The sequence below is a fragment of the Schistocerca piceifrons genome, chromosome X, assembly GCF_021461385.2.
Source record: "Schistocerca piceifrons isolate TAMUIC-IGC-003096 chromosome X, iqSchPice1.1, whole genome shotgun sequence".
In the NCBI taxonomy this organism is placed as follows: Eukaryota; Metazoa; Arthropoda; class Insecta; order Orthoptera; family Acrididae; genus Schistocerca; species Schistocerca piceifrons.
The window spans coordinates 189,394,494-189,417,436 of record NC_060149.1 but is presented as its reverse complement, the minus strand read 5'-3'; the positions used below and the strand labels follow the sequence as shown (position 1 = coordinate 189,417,436).

General features: G+C 38.7%; 1 protein-coding gene across 1 annotated transcript in view; it reads right to left on the bottom strand.

Annotated features, from left to right (window-relative positions):
- Positions 1-826: 826 nt before the first annotated feature.
- The window catches only part of LOC124721521 (methylcrotonoyl-CoA carboxylase beta chain, mitochondrial), a 93,212-nt gene continuing 71,095 nt past the window's right edge, over positions 827-22,943 (bottom strand). The window contains exons 9-11 of the mRNA XM_047246539.1: positions 22,477-22,591; positions 4,457-4,542; positions 827-1,056 (exon numbers count right to left, since the gene is read on the bottom strand). Coding sequence (XP_047102495.1) covers positions 939-1,056; positions 4,457-4,542; positions 22,477-22,591 — 319 coding nt within the window. The 3' untranslated portion in view covers positions 827-938. The remainder of the gene's footprint in view (positions 1,057-4,456; positions 4,543-22,476; positions 22,592-22,943) is intronic.

Sequence of the window (22,943 nt, the reverse complement as noted above, 5' to 3'; positions counted from 1 at the left end):
TGCTGGAATTTCAAACAGAATTCTGAAAAGTTGTTTCAACTAAATAAGTAATGTCATTAGTGATAAATGCAATGCATCACTGGCACAGAGAACTTTTCCAGGCATGTCAAAGCAAGCAATTGTTAAAGCAATTCATAAGAAAGGTGACAAGACACACTTAAGCAATTACTGTCCAATTTCATTACAGGAATCTTCTTCCAAAATCTGGACAGTTTCTTTTATTCCAATGATGAACTTCTACTTAAAAACTGTAGCCAATAAAAAAGGACCTGACTCACTCCACATAATTTCGATTAAAAAAAAATCATTCAAATGGTCTATAGAATATGTAACTAACTAACTGAAGTCTCAAACTAGAAGAAATGTGCTGGAATAATTCCCTGAGAACGGCTTTCTGGGCCTCTTCACTCAGACGATCACCACCACCACCACCACCACCACCACCACCACCACCAGACAGACTGAAAATAGAATACTGCAACAGCATTGGGTACCAGTAACACTGTTTTAACAAAGATGTACGTTCATAGTGAAGTACATGTTCAGAATCAATAAATTGAAATGAAGTGGGAAACACTAACTATAAAAGGCAAAAATATACATTTTATGCACTGATTTGAGAATATCATATTTTTTGCATACTCCACCTAGAATACTTCCCATTTAATATTTCATGTGGTAAATTAAATACAAAGAAAGAATCAATGTTTTCAGTTTCTTGTATATTCTACTCTACACACAATTTTCTAGCTTTTTCTTTCATCGTCACTTTTTATATAAAGAAATACGAGATCATAAATGTACAGCCAAAGTAAAATGAACACCATTTTAGTTTTCAAAAACCTATTTATGACAGGAATGTACAGTAAACAACCAAATAAAACATACAACTAGTAACAAATTTTTGGCATATTATTGGTACAACAATTCTGTATTGTTCACATTCTGAAGACACCAAAGTTTGTGTGTGGAATTGGCGCATTTAATGCTGCTCGAAGACTCATGCCAAGAACAGCCCTCGTGTCTGCAGGGTCAATCACACCATCATCCCATAACCTACGAAGAGACAATACAATTATTTTAAAATTGCCACATTATTCAGCGAGTAACTCAGTTCCATTTCGAGAAACCTATCTATATTATACAGAAACTTATAAAACAACATAATTTCACAAAATGAAAAAAAATTATGTGGTAAATAAACTTATTTCCAATGCAAAGTTTCAACAAACTCGTTCTAATACCAACCTTTAGAATTACATCAGTTATCTGAGTTTAAGGTTAAAGTTCCAACTGTCACATGCCATTAGTTGCTTCCTTATGTGGATTCAGTCACACACAAAAATGTCTACTATTATGATGTTAAGTTCTTTACATCATGACAACTAAATGTAAACAAAGCAATGACAATTATTGTCTGATCATAATTTTATTAATAAATTAGGTTTAACATGTTAACTGTTACAGTCTTGACATATTGTATCACATCACATTTCATACACCACATTATCTCTCCCTAATAAGAACTCAAGAAAAATCAAATAAAGCAGTCTAGATGCACAGAAATAGTCTGTAAGAAGTATGCAAGTTCTAAACAGAATGTTGAATTGTTAAGTCACGAAGTGTTCAATAAACAAAAATAAATTAAATATGCAGCAAATACACCTGCTACATTTGAGCACTCTTAAGTGCTAATAATGTTATACAATGGTATGATGGGGACAAAGAACACAGTATAAAAACAGTGGAAAACACAGCAAACTTCTTTCAAAAATAACAGTGATGATGATAATTATACACTATTTTATTTTTCTCCTTTCTCTAATTAGGATTTAGCATACTAACCAAAGTAAGCTCAATACAGAGAACACAATTTTATGAGGGAAATGTATGAAAATAAAATTCCATCTTCTCATGGAAACAACACAATTTCTTACGTAACAAGAAAAGGGATAGGGACAATTTCAGAGGAATACACAATATCTTTTATCTTTGGAAAAGATGAAGAAGGAAAATTACAGTTCAAAATCTCTTTGATGACAAGTTTGTTAGAGATGAAGAACAAGATCAGATTGGGGAAATCTGCAGAAGGAAATAGGCCATGTCCTGAAAGGAACCACCCTATTTTCTTTAAACAGTATAGGGAAGCCACTTTCAATCTAAATCTGGATGAACAATTGAGGATCGGGGCTTTGTGTCACAGTTTTGGAAAAGATATAGCACCTGGTGCATGATCAGACATATATTAAGCTGACAAGCTGAGGGTGCTCCTCCAAGCAAAATAAAACTGAACCTCAATACGATATCATTTAAGAAAGTTTAAGTTCTGCTTGTTTAAGAGAATGGTAGTGGGACAAAAATCGATTATCATATCTGTACAAGAATGTGCACCAAAAAAGACAAACTTACAGTAGCCAAAATTCTATAACCTATATTCATAAAACATGTTTATCTCATTCATACATCAAATAAATGTATAAATGTACAGTTAAGATATAACCACAAATGTGTTATAGAACGTGCCTGGAATGACGAGAATCAGTTACTTCTGTTACATTGTTTTCTGTATGTACCCATACAATTGCTCTTTGGCCTCTTTTTCAAAGGATCGTACTCTGAGGTTCACAGAGAATATCCGTCATAACCAGTAGTCCCTACTGCATAACACGCCAAGATGAAATGTTAACACACTGGTGGTAAAAAACTGTTAATAGCTTTTTATCAGTGGCATTATGAAAGCTATAATTCATTCAAACTACTCAGGCAAGTGCTCCTTGTGTAGCGATCTACTGTGTGATGTCAGAGGTTAAAACAGTTTGTTGTTACCAACAAAAAATTGAATGACTAAAGATAACCAATCAGAGTACAGTGAAGATCTTTGGCAGTTCTTGTGCATATTATCAAGAAGTTTGAGTTTGTAGCTCTGAACATGTGCACAACTTTGAAAGCTAAGCTACAATGTTCAACTTCTTGTTTATGCGTCTACCCACAGCTCAATGTCTGATTATAAAGTGGATGCTTGTTTTTACTCATTCCATCGTTTGTGTCCTACCAACAAGTTTCCCATAGGCACTGATAAGTTACACATACCTTAGGTAATAACTAGATATAATGATCTGTATGATGAAGCTATTGGTAGGCCTTTCCAAACCAAAAAGGAACCAGCAGATGAACCAGATACTGTGTGTTCAACAACCCTTCATCTCTATCAGGCAACATCCTTTAATCTTTAATATTATAGAAACAGGGTGGATTCCACTTAATGAACAAATTTGAATGAGCTGCTCTTGAAGCAGAGTCGTGAAGTATGTGAAAAGAAAATACCTACACCCTTCTAGACTCACTGCAGTAACTTCTACAATATAAAACTGACTCTAAATGTTAACAAATCAAACAAATAAAACTGACCAGTACAGACACTTGCGTGTTTCAGTCAGTAATTGTAAGACAACATATACTTACTGGCATATATCCAGCATGCAAACTGATTGTGTAGATGTTAAGTTTTGCCATTCAGAAAACAGTGGCGATCTGACTCAGAGTAGACTGTCGATCACCTAGTATGGGCTCATGGAAGCAACATGATGTCCATCTGTCAAACATTTGTTGTTGTCTAGTCCAGCAGTTTAGTCAAGTGGAAACATTGTATCTGCACTACTGCAGAGCCACCATACACATGCCCACTGTAGCAATTTACACATTGTCTCTACAATATTGGAGATACTGTTAACCTCAGAAACCCTAATTCTTAAGTAACCTCTGATGCGCTGTGACCCACTTAAGAATAAAATTAAAAATCAACACATGCAGAATGAACAACTGAAGATATTCTTTTCAAGTCATACAATCTTATGCTCTCAATCTGATGAGGTACAAAAACTGTTAAAGAGTAACTCAACCTACAATAGGATAATGGGAGACTGTAATGCAGTGATAGGAAAGAAACTTAAAAAATAACAGAAATGGAAATTTAGTGTTTGACCCCAGAAATGAGAGAGTAGACAAATAGTGAGTTTCTCAGAGAAGGAAAAACGTACATCCTAAATAATCACTTCCAGGAAAAGGAAAACAGATTAATAATTTGGAAGAAACTAATCATAATTAAAAATTAGACTTAACCATATCAGTCCAAATAACAGAAGAGATTATGCAGGAAGGGTCAATCAAATGACTTCAGAAGCTCTAGTGACTGCACATTAATAACATGAAGAATAAAATCAGACATCACGTAAGAAATTTTAATATAAATGAGGAAGGTGTGTGTGTGTGTGTGTGTGTGTGTGTGTGTGTGTGTGTGTGTGAGTGAGTGAGTGAGTGAGAGAGTGAGAGAGAGAGAGAGAGAACGTCAAAAATATGTTAAAACCCCTATTTTCCCCAACATTCTCTTAATATCTCCTTCTCCAATTTTTACATAAATGCTATGAAGTTGTAAACAAAGAAATAACACATTCCTTACCTTGCACTTGAATAGTAAGGATTTCCTTCATTTTCAAATTTCTTTACGACTGGTTTCCTCAGTTTATCATCGTCTTCTTTTGTCCACTGTTCAGATTTTTGAAATGAGTTTTAATAACATGTACATAGCAAATTTCTTCTCTATCAAAAATAAATCTATTTATGGCCATGTGAATGTGGTAACAAAATTTTGTCACCAAAATATATCTCAGACAAATATGTATCCACCAAACAAGAGTTTAAAGAAAGTATTAGACATACTATTTACATTTAACTTCACAATATATCTAAAATTTTCTGATATATTACTGTTATAATTTCACTGCAATGTGTGTGTGTTAATAATGCGTCAAGTATGTGGTCTCTGTTGATACGAAACACTGCTGTACTTTAACATGGAAACAACACTGTTTATGACTACATACACATGTACTGGACAGTATCGGCACGTACACACAAACTCTGGCAATGAACTGTGCAGTCAACTAACAAACAAAATTCCTCCTTGCATTTTTAATTTGTTCAATGGTTTTGTGACTAACTAATGTCCAGATGCTCTGTCTGTCAGACAATTTACTGACTGATGCCTGCAGGAAATCTAGTGTTTTCGAATTTCCAAACACTTCTTGCCTCTTTCAGAATCTCTCTAACAAAGGAAGTCACTTATAAAACTCACATTCAACTGATTCTTGCATACTGCTAATCAGTCTGGGACTCTTACTTGACAGGGTTAACAGTGGAGGTACAGAAGACCTAAAGAAGAGGCACATTTTTTTGTCACAGATTTAGTTAGTAAGCATGTAGGCGACATAAATATGTTTATATAACTCCTGTACCATGCTACAAGAAGGGAGTTATGCATACAAGGAGGGTTACTATTAAAAAGTCTAATAATAATGTGTGTACAAGAAGGATAAAGTAACACATCAATTTGTTCCACATGTAGTCCATGAATTTATAATAATAGAATAATAAGATAAATTCACTACGGAGACTTCCTGATGATTGTACTCTCACACTATTCACAAATGGAAGAGGAGAGGGGGGGGGGGGGGGGGGTGAATTTTAAGTGGTACTTGAAGTATCCTCAGGACACACAATAAGGTAGCTTGCAGAGTATTAGACATTGGTGCACAGCTGAAACACAGCAAGACAGAACTATTTCAACTGCTATTACTCTTCATCTGTTGGATAATTAATTTTTTTTTTATACAGGGTGTTTGAAAAAGAACTCCCTAGTGTACACGAGCGAAGCAGCAGGCGCTACGCTAGTAGGTAATCAGGATATGGTGTACTAATCAAGTAATCAAACAGTACTGAGGACTTCTATAATTTTCCAACTACCAGTCTTTCATTTAAACCGAACCATTACTGAAGCTGGTAGGTCATCTAAATTATTAAATTTTCACCCTGTAGTTAAAACTCAAGATCTCAATATATCATTGTGCAAGTCTATAAGTACATCCACCCCCCCCCCCCCCTCGCCCCTCCCAAAACTCTTCAGTCCACACATAGCAGTCAACTGTTAAATATCTCCATGAAAGTTTGCACAAGAAAAATAAATAAATAAATCCGCAGCTAGCGTTCAACACAATTAGATCTATGTATAATACATCCATGTTGATCTCTTTCTATCTCTTATTTAACACCTATTGAGAGCCCACATACCACCACCATCAAAGTAACGCCCCGATGAAAGTGCATTCACAGTTCTGATAATGTTAACAGTTTCATTTTATTCACATCAATGAATTGACTCACTGCATACACTAATGTTTATTACAGCCCTCATGTGGCTAGCATCTTACTAACTTTTTCGTAGTGCATAACGGCAAACGTGTGTGTAGAAGATAATGGCGTGTTGTATTATTTTTGGTGGACTATGATTTGAAAGACAATTAGGCTCACTGTCACTAAATAACTAACCTCTGTTAGTAGACTATTAGTATTGCTGTGTTGAGAGTGAATTCAGTGAACTCCATAAAGTACTGTTGTGTTCTTGCGAACTGAGTATGAACAACAAGAACAGACTGTGTAGACGAGGTACCACCGAGTGTTGTTGTTGTTGTTGTTGTTGTTGTTATTTATAAGGTCAAAAAGTAAGGTTTGCTTTACTTCGTTGCTCAATGACATTGCTCTGAATGAAAATTAGCAGGGTAGTTTCTCCAAAACTTACCACTGGAATAATACATAAAGAACTTTCAACTGATACAGATTGGTCCTCACTCCAATGAAAATGTATAATTTGAATAACCGTGGAATCTTGAAAAATTTAACTCAAGCATGTGTTCATCATCAAATGGCATAACTACCAACGAAAGTAATTTCAGATTATGAGACTTCAATTTGCACTTGCCACCAAGGAACTTTCGTCTACAACCAATTAAATTTACATTTGGTTTCTTTTCACAGTAAGGACTAGCCTCACCTTGGCACTAGTACCAAGAACTTGTGATTGACAAAATTGGAATTCAGTGGTAGAGAACAATTTATGACTGAAAAATGTTTGAGACACTGAAGGTATGGTGACAGTGACAATGATATATTGAACTAAAAATTCAGTTGAAGGTGTTATGAGTGCAAAGACTATTCCTATATGAAAAGTGAACAGTGCACATAGTGCAAATGAAAGAAACAAAATTAAGATGCTGGGCAGATAACACAACAGCAAAAGCACCAACCAATGGAAAATAAAGAAAGCACCTGCTATCTTTTGCAAATAGGACTGACAAGTAGGAGGACAAAGAAGGCTGACACCATTTTCCTAAGGTTTCAGCCAATGAGGAACCAGTTTGGAGTCCAAATGTAAACAAGTCAGCCTGACATGGAATTTTGAATGAATTACCAGGGGTGGCAGGATAGCAATAACTATCATTACAGGAAAACAAAAGTTAAAAGTATTTGTTACCAAGTGTTTAGTAACTGACAAAATGGCAAAGAAGAAAAAAATCTGAAGTATATGATGAATGAGAAGGAATGGAAGATGAGGATAGATTTGTATAACTTAGGTTCCAAAATTCATCAACAACATATGGAAATACTTGAAACATGGAAAGAAAGTCTTAGCATCAGCATTAAGAATGTAGGAAATAAACTACATTCAATGCAAATTTGCTTAGAAGAAAAAATGGGCAAGTTAGCAGAAAATTTGGGATCAAAATTTGCCACCAACAAAAGGAATATCAAATATGAGACATCAATTCTGTGCGTAGCACTGAGGACCTTTAATTTGCAACCAAGTACATAAACATACATAGTCACTAACTACTTTGCACTGCTGTCTGTGCTCCTTCCAAATATTGTTTTGTTAAATACAACATTTTCAGAATCTTCAATTCTATTTCATTTCTCTCGGGTGTAGGGTTCATCAGAAAGGTGTTCTTATTGTTCTTTGTGATCACCACAGCACAACAAAATAAGTTAAAAAAGAGAGAGAGAGAGAGAGAGAGAGAGAGAGAGAGAGAGAGAGAGAGAGAGAGAAAGCCAGTACACCTTTTCTTTTTGTAACAGAGAGTTAAGTCGCTGTTTCATTAAATGTCTACAAACATATAACATTGCTTTTGACAAGACCTTGATGTAAAATGACAAATACATTATGGCAAGAGACTGGCATATTCACAAAAATATGAAAACAGTCAGGCACAACAGGTACTCTAACCTGAGATTTCTAGTGAAATCAAACTCTTCAAAGACGCACACACAAACACCAGACAAAGTACACTGAACAGAGCAATATAATAAGAAAATCAATGAAATGATACCTTTGTTTGTACATCTGTTGATGACTACCCAGTATACATTTAGTAAAATCTGACACTGTCAAACTGAAGCAGGTGATTTATTTAACACACACTCTTTTAGTCTTGAATGTCCTGATCACATTTGATACATATATTACAGTTAACCAGTCTTGACTCTAATGAGTCACCCTCAGAACTAAAAATCTATGAAATACTATAAAGCAATATTACTATTAAATACTACAGTTATAAAATATTCAAAAGCGTGAGCTAATGAGTAAAAATATGCCTGGCATCTCATTATGAAAATCACACATTAATTCATCATCAAACTGGTCACCTAACTCACAGGCTTATACAGCCGGCTCACAGCCAGCCATAGATTTTAAGTCTGTCATTATATTGCCGGCTGCTTCCTTCTTAATAAATGGCGTAACACATTATATAGCACTGGAAAACTGAGAAATCAATCTATTTAGTGGTGTACGACACACTTGATTTCATTCAATATTTTGCGAGATATAAGCAATTATCTCCATGTTTTGTTAGGTTTATACCCTACAGTTCCATCAAGGAAACACCCTCCAGAAACTGTGTAGTGCACAAAGCAAGGAAGAAGAAAAATGATACACAGTATGAGTGTGAGAAATGTCTAGTGGCACTGCACATGCCTGTATTTTTTGGATATACCACATCAATGAAAACTTCTAAAACAGTATTATCTTCACCCCTCATCACTTCAATAAATAGAAAGGATAGATTTATAAAGAATTCCTGTAAAATGTTATATAATTTTGAGGAATGTGTCTAAGACAAAATATGCTGATTTGCGTTGGGTTGAAATCAACTTTGTATCTGCTAATTCATTGCACCTTAGCACCAGAACAATTATGTTTCTACATGGTGCACGAGCAAGCATGGCTTACATGTGCAAAAAGTACAATGGAAAAAAAGTTTTCATGTTTAAGAAAATACAACATAACAATTATCTTTTATTTTTTAAATATAATCAACCACAATTTAGGATACTGTGAGCAGCCCTCTCTCTTTTGACTAAAAAAACTAAGAGCTAAAAATTGTGCTCGAAATAGCAGAGGATCAGATAAATGTGAAACCTAGTAGAATTATGACTCAAACATATATCTAAACTTCATTCCATTTATCACTCTTTGGCCAACTTGGCTGTAGTGTCATTAGATTTTCACTGAGTTTCTTAACAACTGATAAGAATGCAAAATATGGTAACATTTGCTAATAAAATTAATAAAATAGGATGTTAAGTAACTAAGACAATATTTTATGACTAAAACCAAACAAAGTTTATATTATTCACTAAAATTGAAATCACAGATCCGCCCCAATAACTGTGCGTGTTAAAAAGCCGCTTTTTGAATGAGGAGGTGTGTTGGATTGAATACAACTAGTGGATTAGCAATGAGAGTCGGTGTGCTGGTCAGTCTGGATGTGTCCCACCTCCATTAAAGGATTCACAAACATTTCGAAAAACTTTTAGTCACTTTCATGTGGATAACATGTTGGGGTACACATGTTCCGTCCTATGGTAAGGGGAGGGAAGGGGCAACAGGTAATGGTAATACGAGATGATCGTGCTGACCCTGCATCAATGAAGGGCAAAAGCCCACGAAAATTGCGAGTAAAACTGAATTCACTAGCGAATGGTGGCCCCACAATAAAAGAAATAAATTAAAAACATTTCTGACAAAAACACTTCACCAGCAAGATTCAAGCTAATAGGATATCTGATCCGAACACAGAAGACTCCCATACCAAGAAAACATCACATGTGGGTATCAGTTTGAGAGTAGAAATTCTTCCAATCCATCTGTGGCATACAGCAAAGCAGTGCTCAACAGTGTTGGTTAAAAACAGTCTTGGTTGCAATTTTAGTTTCTTAGTTTTTTATTTTTCAACTATGCATTTCACCTTATTTAGGCATCTTCAGGTTGATCTTAATTTGGTATTTCTTCAAAGGATTCTTTAAACAGTGTAGCCAAAGGGCATCGTCGAATACATCAGGCCAACATCGCCTTTGTTAAACTCAGTAAAAACTTCCTAGATGAATGTGAGTGACTCCAAGACCTGTATAATGCATTATGCTTACTACTTGAGCTTTATCTTATTCAATTACTCACTCCTGTGAATGGGAACGCGTTATGTTTGTCTTGGAGTCACTCATGTCCATTTAGGAAGTTTTTACTGAGTTTAATGAAGGCGATGTTGACCTAATGTATTCAACGATGCTCTTTGGCTACAGTGTTTAAAGGATCCCTCTAACCATCTAATAAAACAAAATAAATAATATGAGGGATGTTCTGATGCCCATTCATACGACATAACAGTATACACTTTGATTGGCAACCACATTGTCAGTACATATCTGTCTGCCCTTGTAATGTGTACTCAAATAACCTCGGACCTGCAGATCTGCTGCTACTCTCTTATCTTTGGCTCTCTGAGCATACATCATTTCTGCTTCAGTGACGCCCCTTCCGTCGCCAAACCAGCAACGGGTGTGGATTCATATGGTATTTGCCTGTGTTGTCTGGTGTACTATCTTCTCTTTCAAAGATAATGATGAAAATTACTTTCAGAATATCTGACATATTTTATTACTTCATTAGAGTAATTAGGGAGCATACAAAATTAAAATGAAAGAGCAGGAATTAGGCATAAGTAAAAACATTACTGTTAGTGACAATTTTGCCAGGAAAGGGTCACAGAGTGAATAAGCAGAGTTAAATGCCAAATATTCAATGTAGCCACCGGAGTTTACTATCTGCAGAAGGGCTCTTGTTTCTTTGTTATTCCTTTCAGTTGGAGTTAAAACACTACCATGTACTGTGTGCCTGAAACATCAGCTCTTGTGATCATGGAATGCACATAACAATCATCATAATATTTTATCAGGCGCAAAACATGTGAATTTTTCAAATTGCACCAAAAGGAAGACTTCTCAATGAGATAGAAGAACTAGAGATTTCAATGGTAAAAAGCAACATCCAGACATATCTCAAATGAACAAATCAAATTTAACCAAAACTTTTACTTTAACATTTTTGTAGTGTTGATTTCCTGATGATACCTTGTGCCCAGTGTGTTCAGTGAATCATATGATGTAGTACCTCATAAGAAGATTGTTGCTCTTATGTGCTTTCCATGGCACACAAGAGATGACACTACAATTTCCATTCACCTACACATTCCATGAGTGCACAGGAAATGGCACAGCTATTCTTCCTGGCCTGTCTACAAGCTGTGGTTGCACAACTCCAACTGAAAGACATAATCAAGAAACAATGCCCCATTTGCACATGATAAACTTTGGCAGCTATGTTGAATATTTGGCATTTACCTCATTTATTCCATGGTCCTTTACTGACAAAATGCTACGTCTTTAACAATAATGATTTTAATTATGCTCGATTGCTATGGTCCTTATGGAATTTTGTCAGTAAAGGACCACAGAATAAATGAGTTAAATATCAAATGTTCAACATACACTATGTGATCAAACGTATCCAGACACCTGGCTGGCACTCACCATAGGTAATACCAGAATTCAATATGGTGTTGACCCACTCTTAGCCTTGATGACAGCTTGTTCTCTCACAGGCATATGTTCAATCAGGTGCTGGAAGGTTTCTTGAGGATTGGCAGACGATTATTCATGGAGTGCTGCACTGAGGAGAGGTATCAATGTCAGTCGGTGAAGCCTGGCACGAAGTCGGCATTCCAAAACATACCAAAGGTGTTCTATAGGATTCAGGTCAGGATTCTGTACAGGCCAGCCAATTACAGGGACGTTATTGTCGTGTAACCACTATGTAACAGGCTGTGCATTATGAACAGGTGCTCGGTCGTGTTAAATGATGCAATCGCCATCCCTGAATTACTCTTCAACAGTGGGAAGCAAGAGCATGCTTAAAACATCAATGTAGGTCTGTGCCGTGATAGTGCCATGCATAACAACAAGGGGTGCAATCCGCCTCCATGAAAAACACAACCACATCGTAACACCACTGCCTCTGAATTTTACTGTTGGCACTACACACACTGGCAGTTGACGTTCACTGCGCATTTGCCATACCCACACCCTACCATCAGATCGCCACATTGTGTACCATGATTCGTCACTCCACACAACGTTTTTCCACTGTTCAATCATCCAATGTTTACGCTCTTTACACCAAGTGAGGTGTCGTTTGGTATTTACTGGCATGATATGTGGCTTATGAGCAGCCGCTCGACCATGAAATACAAGTTTTCTCACTTCCCACCTAACTGTCATAGTACTTGTAGTGGATCCTGATGCAGTCTGGAATTTCTGTGTCATGGTCTGGACAGATGTCTGTCTATTACACATTACAACCCTCTTCAATTGTCGGCGGTCTGTCAGTCAACAGACAAGGTCGGCCTGTACGCTTCTGTGCTGTACGTGTCCCTGTACATTTCCACTTCACTATCACATTGGAAACAGTGGATCTAGGGATGTTTAGGAGTGTGGAAATCTCGTATACAGATGTATGACACAAGTGACATCCAATTGCCAGACCACGTGCGAAGTCCATGAGTTCCACGGAGCGCTCCATTCTGGTCTCTCAAGATGTCTAATGACTACTGAGGTCGCTGATATGGAGTACTTGGCAGTAGGTGGGAGTACAATGCACCTAATATGAAAAATGTACATTTTGGGGTGGGTGTCTGGATACTTTTGATCACATAGTATAGCTGTCAAACTTTATTATGTGCAAATTTTATTACCTGGTCCCTAATTACTGTAATGAATTTTTTTTTTCCATGACGTGTGGTTCCCATTTATCTAAATTTCTTTCCGTATTCTTAACTGTGGCTGATTATATTTAAAAAATAATGATTATGTTATAGTTACATGAGTACCAAATGTGATCGAGACATTCATGGATAAAAGAGTATATGTCTAGTCCATATTGTTTCTTACGACAATGAAAACTTTTCATCCATTCAATGACTATTTTCGGACCGGAACTCATTTTCAGATCATCGTAACACAGAGTCAAAATGGTATTTCCAAAAATGCAAAAACCATGTTGTATTTGAAAATGCATCATGAAGTGCAAAAAAACAGTTACAGCCCACACAGATATAACTTTGTGCACAGTAACTGTTCATTTGCACTTCGTGATTCATATACATTCTTGGCGTGGTTTCTGCATTTTCAGAAATACCATTTTGACTATCTGTTACGATGATTTGAAAATGGCTCTCAACCTGAAACAAGTCATCAAGTGAATAAAACAAAAGAAATTTGCAACTTTGGCTGGCCTTTTGTTGTACTGATTATTCAAAGGTGCTGATCTACTGATGTATCTTCACTCATGATGCTTGCAGAGATCACGAGTCCATATAGTTCACAGGCCTGCTTATAGGGGCCACCTGGGTCATATCCCTGGTGCACTCTGGCGAGTCCCCAAGGAAACAGAATTATTTCAGCAATCGCCAAATGAACGCTCAGCCCGTTTCGTATCCATTATTACTGCTGTCCCATCATTGTGTACAGTGCTACTCACAAACTGTATCTTACATGTTGCTCTATAAAGTAAAATGCTCCATAAATCTTGTTTATTCTTGCTATAACAAACTTGGTGACCAGTGAGGGTTATGTTTCTCTGCCTGTCAGTGTCAGTGCTAAGTTACCCAACAAACATCTCGATAGAAGAAGTACTCCAATGTATCATTGCCTAGCAGCAAGTTTTTGCAAAACAACAGCAAGCTCTCACCACTGCTCTCCGTCAAGGGGCCTCTGCATGTTAGCAGCAGGTTACTCTCCCGTCAGTGCAAACATCACCCTTTCTGGCATATGATGAATCAGATGAAGATGGGGACTTCTATGAGACATGGTTATACCAGCATTACCAAGTTTCTTGTGTAGGCGATGCAGACCTGTATAGGTCTTTCTTTCTTTCCTGGCTTTCCCCATGCATTTATCAGTTGTTGTGCCAAATTGTAACTTAGCAAGACACGGCCAGCTTATCATTTGTTGTAATGTGCAAGCTTCTCTCAACCTGTTACTCTGACAGAATGCATGTCATTGTGACATGTGTAGAATTTTACCATTATCAGAAATGCCCAAAGCAATCTTACAAAGCCTAGGCTGTAGAATTACATGGGTTGAGCTGTCATTGTAAATTTGTCATTAGTACCCATCACAAAACCTGCACTAATCACATGGTTTGTGGTGATATTATTCATCTGGCCCCAGATAGGGAAGTCCACAAAAAAGCACTTCAATATGAGACTCCAACGCTTACGGATATGTTCAATGTAGCACAAACCTTTGAAGCGTCACAGGCCACAAGCAATCAGATTGCTGTGTGAGTAAGGTATCAGAAGCTGCTCATTCAACCCCTGTCAGGCACACTGCAAGTGTTTAGGACCACTGGGAAGCCATTGCAGCTATACAACCTTCGACTCAGTGTCACATGGAGCAGCGTTGGTTACAACCGTGTGTCCCCCTTCTGTCTTGCCCGTACTGCCCTAAGGATTGGGCTGTTTGCAACAGGTGTTGAAATAAAGGCCATATTGTGTTGGTGTGTAATTCCTCTCCAAATGTGTCAGACACAGTCGTACTGATGGACATAAACAGTGTCTCTACAATGGCTATCTCCCCAAACAAATTGGTTATTGACTTGTGTGTGTTTAATAAACTGCTGAAAATGCAAGTGGACACAGAAGCTGCAGTGACTTTAGTAAACACTCAAATGCATGTGGACTTTGGTTCCCCTCCCTTCACACAGCCTTCACAGAAGTTGGTTGGCTACAATAAACAGCAGATTCTGATCCTACGTCAGTTCTCTGCTCCTGTCTCTTACAAATCTGTTGTTTTCTTGTCGTGGATCATTCCCACACTGCAGACCTGTTTGAGTTAGATGCATTTAGCGCTTTCAGTTTCCCCATTGCTGATAAGGTAAATTTAATGTCAGCTCAAGTTCTGGAACAGCAACTAGAGTCCCTTTGCTCCGAGTTTTTGTCTCTGTTTGCCTTTCACATTTTATGACTCTGTCAAAGCCGTATTAGACCATTTGACATCGCTCAATGTCATTCAGCCTGTTTCTTTCAGTGAATGGGCTAACCATTGGTCATTGTTAAGAAGCTGACAGATAAGCTTTGCCTCTGTGGCGACTTAAGTGTCACGATTAATGCATATTCCATGACTGACAAATATCCTATGCCTCACTCTGATGAGTTGCACACAAAATTATCAGGTGGCCACTTCTTTTCCAAGACTGATTTGTCAGAAGCATACCTCCACTAAGCACCTTCTCATTGTCAATGCACCTTTCGATCTACTCAATATCAACACTTGCATTTTGGGGTCAGTAGCGCACCCGTAATTTTTCAGCATTTTTTAGAACGGCTGACAGCCTCTGTGCCTAGCTGCATTAATTACCTTGACAACATCGTTGTTTCCGGTTCTTCCACCAAAGACCACCTTAGCAATCTCCGATTGTTGTTTTCTGTTTTGCAGTCTGGAGGTATCAAGTGCAATCTTGCCAAATCTCAATTTTTTTCAGCTCTCAATTGGGTACCTAGGTGTTAAGGTTTCTCACACGGGGGTCACGCCATCGCATCTCCATGTTGACACAACTGCGGCTTTGCCACGGCCAACCTCTGTTAAGGAACTGCTGGTGTTTCTAAGTAAACTTGCATACTTCCATAAGCTTTTACTAGACACATCCACTGTTGCTCAACCCCCGCACGTGCTTCTGCGTAAAAATGTGCCTTTTTTCTGGTCCCCAGCTTGTGACTGAGTGTTCAGTTTGCTTAAACCTAAACTTCAATCTGCCCATGTCTGGCCACTTTTCAGCCAGGTTAGCATCTAGTGTTGCTACAGATGCCTCTCAGCAGAGTCTTGGTGTGGTGTTTGGTGCACAAATACACGGACGGGTCTGAATGACCCATTGCTTACCCTTCTAAAACTTTACCTCCTGCTCAGCAGTTGTATTGTCAGACTGAAAAGAAGCTTTAGCAATTGTGTTCACCCTCAGGAAACTTTATGTCTTCTTGTGTGGTTCTAAGTTCGATTTAATACAGATCGAAAGCTGTTGGTTGTTCTTTTTAACCCTTCACCTTCCTTGCTGGACAAGGCAGCACATAGTTTGCAGCGGTCAGCACTCTTCCTCTCCTACTATCACTATCAGATCCATTACTGGCCGATGGCACAACACACCAACACCGATGCCTTACTTCACCTTCTGGCTGAGTTGGACCCAGTGTTTGATCAGAATGAGTTGCTTTGTTCCTATTTAGATACTGAGAACCAGAATGTGGTCAATGGTTTTCCCATCACTATTGCCATGATAGCATCAGCCATCACCGTGGATCCTGTACTTAGTAGTGTCCTCTCCTTTGTGCAGCACAGTTGGCTTGAAAAACCTCCTGGGCCATGCCTGGGATCCCTGATGTAATTACTTCTTCCTCCAGCACTGCCTCCCTGTGTTTGGTGGTGTTCTTTTGTTAGCTACAGAGGATGCTGCTTCCAGGTTCTGATTCCCACTTCCTTACGCCAAAACATACTGCGGTTTGTGCATGTTGGTCATTGGGAAACCTCTCGCACCACAGCTTTCGCCCGCCAGCATGTGTATCAACTGGGCATAGATGAGGACATGATGTGGCTTATAGCCACTTTCACTCACCGTGTTCAGCAATAGGCAGCCCCATGGGCGTCTTTTGCCCCTGGCCGATGTCGCAGTGCCTGTGGGAGGGTCTACAGGGTGTATATGTGGACAAGGAAAAATAATTCCCGGATTTTTCCCAGATTTCCCGGTTGAAAATACACTTTCTCCCGGGTGAAAATACACTTTCTCCCGGGTGAAAATGACAGTATACTTTTCCTCGGCACTGTAAAACTTATCAATCCTTAAAATGTTTATTGTTTTCTACACAGACGCAGAATTTGCCGGTACTTTAGAAAATGAAACCCAAGGGGGGAAAAAAAACACATTTTGGAAAGATCTTTGATGTGCAGCAACATGTACGCTGCATTTCTTCGTTATACAGGGGTATACATTCAAATTCCACCAAACACTGCATGTTACTTTCCGAAGCAATGAAATCGAGATTGCGATGCATTTTTGTAAGCCAGTCATAGCTCATGTCACGTGATCTCGGCAGCTGATGACAGCACAGGACACGTAGTATAGTCAACCAATAGCAAGATCACTCTTAAGTAGCGCGAACACACAAAAAGAAAAGTTAATGGTTTAAAGTAATATACATAGTTTTGCTAGAAGAAAAACAAAGCTTTCCCAAATAATATTGGTCTCAAAGATTAATAAGCTGCAAGAAAAGCTAAGCTTCCATATATATAATGCTGATCATTTTGCGTGCATTACACTTTAAGATACTTCACACAAATGTGCCAGTACAATTATTAATAACGACGGGCTCGAAATTCTTCTAGATGGTCGCCCTCAAAAAGTTGATTTTTAAATGAGATTCAAATGCTCTGTGATTTAAGAAATTCATCGTCCATTCTTGCTCATAATTCATCTTGTGTAAAAGGAAATTTAACACTTTTCAAACCACCATTCGCAGTATTTTCCCGTGACCTGTTAGAAATTGGTTCGTTTCAGCAGTTGCCAGAGTGCCAGATAACAAGCGTCACTGCGCCTGCGCAGCTACGATGACGCACGAAGACCGCATGTTCGTACATGTAAAATATTAAAAGACCTTGCATTATGTCATAAAAGAAACAAGACATCAAAGGATACTTCGGGAGCATCGGAATTTCATGGACTATACTAAAATGCATAATTTGGCTTAAAGTGCACAATCGTATGTCCTGATTCGGATGTAAATTTTCTAAAGTACCAGAACTGTATTATCTCATGTTTGGTTCTTTATTATGGCATAATGCCATACAAGCTAGAAGATGGAAAACGCGCACTTGAAATGTAGCAAACAGTTGAAACTAGCCAACAGTGTGAAATTAAACACTTCGTTTCAAATAAATTGACTGCCTCAGCGCAAAATATTAATAAAAGCCAAATCTCTTTAGCAAACTGACAAAAATGACTTCATTGTTCTGCAAGGTGATTAATGCTTGACTGTCAGAAAGGTGGAAATAAAACCTGAAACTAACAACATATTTTAGCGTTCCGTAATTATGCGAACATAATTTAATTCATTTGGTAGCTCCCAGCCACAGAAATCCGTTTTGTTTTCATTTAATGTGAGAGCAATAAACGAAGAGGAAAGTGCAAAATCACTAAACGTAAACACAGGTCACGTGGAGACTACCCACCTCACCGCAACAACTCAGACTGCTCTGTGCATCAGCCCTGGATCTACGATACTTCCAAACCGGAGCAATTTAGATAGTGGCGCCCAGCCACACATCTGTAGCCAGAAGCGGGAGAAGGTACTATTCACAGGCAACTCAACTGGGCATGTGCAAGAGCCCGCCCGCAACTGCTCAAATGAATCAAATGTAAACAGCTGTCATGTCACGTGCATCGGAGGGATTTTGTTGTTAGGAAGCACTGCATATTCTTCCTAAAGGCTTTGACGCACTTTGGTTGGCAGACGCTTGTATGAGCACTGTGTTTTGTTGTTGTATGTGGCGCATTCCCTTTGCGACTTAAGTTTTATTTTGGTTTTTTTCTCTCGTTCATGTTTTTTTGCTGCAGCATTATTCTGCAGAAGTGGGATACAGTAATATCCTTCGTTAGAGTATTGGTTCTTACCAATCAAAATCACAAAAATTTAACTGGTAACTAAAACGAGGAAATGTTCCCGGAATTCTAAAAAATTCCCGGGTTTTTCCCAGTTTTCTCCCGGACGAAAAAATTCCCAAGTTCTTCCCAGATCTCCCGGGTCATATACACCCTGGTCTACACGTCCACTTTGCTGGGCCCTTCCTCCTAAAGCTGTATTGGGTCATCATAGTGGACACCTATTCCAAGTTTCCCCACATGGTGTGTTTTCTGTCCATGTCTGCAGCAGCCACTATTTCATCCCTGTCAAAGATTTTTGTAATTGAGGTACTTCCATATACCGCTGTTACTGATAACAGCCCCCAGTTCATTTCTCGAGAATTTGTATCTTTCTGCAGGCTAGTGGTGTTTGCCATTTCAAAGCTCCCCTTTTTCATCCATAATGTAATGGTGAGGCAGAATGCATGGTTTGGACATTTAAAACTCAGATGCAGAAGTACATGTCCTGCAGGTCCCCTGTAACTGTTTTAGACCATTTACTGAGTTCGTACTGTTTCACTCCAGTTGGGGACAAGAGCCTGGTGGAGCTGCTACATGGACACAGTCACGGACACACTTTCACCTGCTGCAACTGACGCCATGTCCGCAATGGTTCTGGCCGGATGCACCTGCCTGGGCTTATGGTTTCAGCCACCGGTCAAACTGGGTTCCTGTCATCATCAATCGTCACTGGTGCCTGTGCGTTGTCCGCATTCCAGGTGGGTGGATGTTCCATCACTTCAACCAGCTGTGGCCGCACACAGCAGAGTCTGTTCCGGAGGGCTACTACCTCCACCGCTGCCGTCACCACCAATGCCTGTTCCTGTATTGCAGACAGTCCAGTTCATGCCACAGTGGGAGGTTGCTGCCAGTCAGATCACTGTCTGGGGTTCTTGACTCCACCCCCACTCCTTGCCCGTGGTCACTGGTGAATCCCCACTGTACCTGATGCCGCAGCTGTTGCCGCTGTCTCCGTTGCTGGGTCCTGTGCGGCCGTCGTCTGATGCCCCTACTGAAGCCTCTGGCACTGGCTGCTGACCTTGAGAAGGACATCTCTATGGAGGCATCGTCACTGGTCCAGCCCTACACCTCTCACGAGAGGTGGGATGGTGCACCAAACTAACCCTTCATCACTTCCGCCATACTTGTCGGTGCCTGCCTGGCACAAGCTGCAGAAGCTGGGCAATGAAATGGATGTTAGCACCATCACTGGTGTTTTCTTTGAATTGTTATCGCAGTGCCTCATGAAATTAGTGCTTTTTTTTCACGGCATCAATGCTTTTTTTTTTGTACCATCACTTTTTATCGGAAACATGCACTTTTTTGGCACCATGCATTTTTTTCTGAGCCTAGTGTTTTCATGTATGTATGTGGTTTTCCCATTCCCTAGAAGGGAGGAGTGATGTACCTTCACTCATGGTGCGCACAATTTCAGAGATCGCACGTCCATACAGTTCACATGCCCACTTATAGAGGCCATTTGGGTCGACACCCTAGTGTGCACTAGTGAGCCACCAAGGAAACAGTATTATTTAAGTGATCACAAACAAGTGCTTAGCCTATCCTGTACCCTGTATTACTATTGTCCAGTCAATGTGTTCAGTGCTATGCACAATCTGTATCTTACATGTTCCTCTATAAAGTACGACATTCTATGTATTGTGTTTGTTATTGTTGTAACACCTACAAGTATTCCAACATGCTGGAAGTTCATTTATATTGTTTCTGTTGCATTTTAATTGTGGGCTGTTCTCTCAATGTTTCCCATTCTCTTTCCCCCCAGACACTCCTCTCCCCCCCCCCCTCCCCCCTTCACAGAATATAATATGTGTAACACTGACAGATTTAGTATTTTGTCTCAAGCTATAGATCATAACAACAGTTGAGTCTCCTTGAGTTTTATCAAGAGATCTCACAAACAGTTTCCTTGTATGCGTATGCATGTTCAGAGCATAAAAATTAGCATGGTTCTATAGGATAAGGAATTAAACACGGAGCCTAGAATTCTGTAGAAACATCTCTGTATCAAGTGAGTGTTCAAGAACACCCAACTGCACGACATGTTAAACTCCAGTAACTAAATTAATTGGAATAATATTACAGGTTAGAACAGTCTGCACAAAAAACTGGAATTTAAAACACCTTAAATGGTTTTGTAAGTAGGGATGGAATTTTAAGAAAATACACCCTGTTTGATATATTTAGGAAGAATAGGCATGTTAGTCGTCAATGCAAATATAGCTCTTTTTCAGTTCACCATTGACATTTTCCATGATATTTCATACATAAACAACTCCAATAGCCTCCCATTCTTTCTTTAATTTACTAGTGTCTAATTTACTTATGTCCCTACAAGCATGACATCTCTGTTATAATTTATGCACCTGTGCATATCTGTGACATTTGGGTAGTCTCCCAGTTGCACCACATTCTGCAGCTGTGCAGCATACTGTGAAGCAGAAATTTGCTCAACAACATTCCATTTCAGAGGCTTTCCACTGAATTAATGTTCCTTCTATCACACAAACATTGAAAGGTAAACACCTTTTCTAACATACCTTTTCAACATTAAAACCAGCTTCTGAAAGTTTGTCTCTGTTCTGCTACACTTAGTCTGTCTCGTCACTCCTACTACTGGATTGGATATTAATAGAACCAAATAGTCCACCCAAACTGCTGGAAGTGTTATTTATTTATTTATTTTTTTTTTTTTAATCTTACTGCACACCATGAGCTGCAAGTAAAATATTTAATTGCCAGGTCAATACTTAGGCACAGAGCCCATCGCCAGTGGCACATATCAGAGGATATGCAAGTCAATTATATAATTCCGCACTGATGCATCACATAGTGATCACTGAAGCTTGCCTAGAGCTTAAGGTTGCAGAGGCCTGCTCGTATTCACCAGTTCCCAGATCACGAACGCAGGGTTTGCCAAACTTGTACCCATCCTAGATTGGCCGAGTTCCTGAGATGCTTAACATCTGACACAACCCATGTGAACACACTGAGTGTCATCACCCACTCCCTCCCCATCCCCAAATAGGCAGTATGTAGCAAACAGTTTACTGAAATTCTGCTTAAATATTTTCAGCTGTCAGTGTACATCTTCTGACACTGTTTTAAACACACTTACTGCTTTTAGTATTAGCAGAAATTTGAATAGACAATCTAAAATCCTTAGTAAAAAGAATATGTATGTAGGTGGACTATGTGTCAGTTTCATAATATTCACTGTGAGTGCTACTGCCTGTCATGATAATGGAAACAAGTGGCAGGTGATAGCCTAACTCTAGAACTGTTTGCAGTGTCTGCACTTCATAATGGGTGAACTTATCATGTCTTGTATCTAAATCCAAATGTGACACAGGAAGAATGCTGCCATCAGTTGCATCACAGAATCTTCAGGTACAGAGAAAGTCACACATACTCAACTGAATATATACAACATTTGGAATTACTAAAAAAATGCAATTCTGCATTTCCAAAATCCAAAAATATTACTTTTCTGCTCAAGTAGTGCATACCTCCTTTCCACTCCTTAACTTCTGCTGCTCTGTTATCTGGGCCAACACTCCTGCAGCCTGATCACCTCCCATCACTGAGATTCTTGCATTTGGCCACATGTACAGGAATCTTGGCCTATGGCAAATATTTCAACCAATAACTGTATTTTTATTTTTTATGCAATTTCAGATATAGTAATAAACATTACAGTCTGATATATCAGCTAATGAACCAGATATGCTCCCCTAAAAATATATTTATAATTAACTTAAAACACTAGATTTAAATTTTACTGTGAAACACATGTTCCATAGTTTATTATAGGGCAAACTGAAAACAAAGTAAATTATTTATTAACATATTCTATTCAACACCATACCACAAAAATAATCCTAACTCTGGTAGTCAGACAAATGAGAACAGCATTCACACTAGCTCTCTTTCCAGCAATAGAACACACATTCACACAAACATGTGGTTGTGTGTA